A 2190-nucleotide genomic window follows, 5' to 3' on the forward strand; every position below is an offset into this window, starting at 1 on the left:
AATATCAACCTTAGGAACTGCAGAAGAAGCCAGCATAATAATAGAATAACACCGTATTTTACAGTGTAGTGAATAGCCTTAAGCCTGCAACAAATTTTAAAAAATTAAATAAGATTTGCCATACATTCATTTTACAACTGTCATTTTATATAGTGGACGAATGGAAATGATTACTTACTTTCGGTATTTTACTTTGCCTTGAGGTAAGGTGTCGAGTGGATCCTCCAAAAGGTACACTCGTAAACCTCTCATGTAAGTATTAAAGTACTGCTCCCATCTTAAAGTCTTGCAGTTGAACTCGAATGTCTTTCGGTCAACAGGATTTAACTTGTCCCACAGTTTATGAACATTGTCATTTCTAAATGTCCACTCATTGGTTGCAAAATGCGCAATAACAGCTGCAAACTTGTGAATCTTCTTGTACGCATCCCACAGGCTGGAAAAGAAACATTTAACATTTTAAAACATTAAAATTGTGTAAAACATACAGAGTATGATGTTGCACAAACTGGCGACTCACAATGGCTTCTTCCCCACAATCCGACAGCCTGTGTCCACCAGGATGGCTGGCAGGAGGTGCAATAACATTGTGTACAGGGTGTAGAGCTGGACGTGCTTGATGAGCCGGAAGTCGTAGTACCAAATGCAGCGCACCGAAGGTATCTGGACGCCCTTGGCGCACAGCTCCATGAACTTCCCCCACGTGATGGGGCTGTCCGGCGATGACACGAAGTTTACAACTGGGGGATCCGCCTCGGTGTCGTCTGCTTTAACCTGTAAGAGCATTTGATGTGAACTGGAGCCGAAAAGTAGGAGGGACTTCCCTCAAAAATAAGCAATTTTTTGGCATTTTATATACCTTTCAAGAAACCTAGACTATACGTAAAAAAATTTTTTTTACAAAAATAGACGTCATTGTTTTGTTTTAAATTTGCCATGATATAATTTTCCAGTGAGAAATGACCGTCAAAACGATATCGAGATGACATCGTTTCGAAGGCTCTTCGATCGTTTCGATATCGCATTTCTCATTGGAATTTTTAGATACCCGCATTCTCACTCACCTCCTCATTCTGCTGGTTCTCTTTGGAGACGGCCACGTCCCAGGCCACGGCGATGATGTTGTTGATGACCATGTCGACGGGGACCATGTCCGCGACGCGGTCTCCGTCGCAGTGGAGCACCTTGATGAGCCCGACGCCCGCGCCCATCACCACCCCCGTGGGCCCGTAAACGTTGTTGATCCAGCCCGAGATGGGCTCCTTGGCCGTGGAGATAACTGTAAGTCGGACGTGAGCTTTAAGTTAGCATTACACTAACGTGACGTTTTGCACGATATTAGGACGACATCGGCTGCCGGCCGTATACTCCGCGCGGCAGTGAGCGCCGGCGGGGTATCGACGACGACTTGGCCTAGCCAGAATAAATAAACGTCAACATGGTATCGAAACGGTATCGTTTCAACGGCACTTCGATCGTCTCGATATCGTTTCGACTTGTTTTATTTATTCCTCGCTGGGGTGGGGACTCACCGATGGAGGGCCGGACCATGACCACGGGCAGGCCTCTGCTGTGCTGCCGGATGGCCGCCTCGCCGACGGCCTTGGTGAAGGCGTACGTGTTGGGCCAGGTCGTGATGAGTCTGCAGAACCAGAGAAACAGGCCGTTGTTCAGAAGCAGGATGTCAAAACGATATCGGTCCGACGTCAAAGGGGCAGACACACGACGTCGAAACGACACCTCCAGAAATGGCGAAATCGTTTCGATATCGCATATCGATTTGTGTCGCTTTTCGTGTCGCTAGCGACACACGCACACGAAAGTGGGCACAAAAACGACATGCGATATCAAAACGACATCTATGCGATATCGCCTAAAATTCCGGTGTCGCTCCATTTCTGGCGGTGCGGATACCGGAAAGGGGATGGGTCGAAATCTGTCCCACTCGAGGGACTCCTCCACCTTTCCCCGACACGTACTGTGGTGTGATGGCGTCGAGCATGGCGTCGTCCATGCTGTTGACGATGTTGAGCAGGCGGTCCGGGCTCACTTCCGGCTCGTAGAACTTCTCCTCGACCACCTTCTGCTGCGGGTAGGCGTAGGCGGTCGACACGTGGACGAAGGCCTGTCAAGTCAACCGCATAGTGGATATTCAGTGCACACATTCCTGGTGCCCCCCGCCGCCCCGCC

The 2190-nt window shown here is 49.1% G+C and overlaps 1 protein-coding gene across 1 annotated transcript in view; it reads right to left on the minus strand.

The window, feature by feature from the left end:
• LOC113212328 (fatty acyl-CoA reductase wat-like) overlaps positions 1 to 2190 on the minus strand; it is a gene marked incomplete at its 3' end in the record, with an annotated part of 3612 nt that continues 1422 nt past the window's right edge. The window contains 6 exon segments of the mRNA XM_052276328.1: positions 1 to 84; positions 179 to 436; positions 521 to 774; positions 1065 to 1279; positions 1533 to 1642; positions 1980 to 2125. Coding sequence (XP_052132288.1) covers positions 1 to 84; positions 179 to 436; positions 521 to 774; positions 1065 to 1279; positions 1533 to 1642; positions 1980 to 2125 — 1067 coding nt within the window.

This window comes from Frankliniella occidentalis, unplaced genomic scaffold (genome assembly GCF_000697945.3).
Source record: "Frankliniella occidentalis isolate FOCC.00 unplaced genomic scaffold, Focc_3.1 Scaffold2559, whole genome shotgun sequence".
Taxonomy (NCBI): Eukaryota; Metazoa; Arthropoda; class Insecta; order Thysanoptera; family Thripidae; genus Frankliniella; species Frankliniella occidentalis.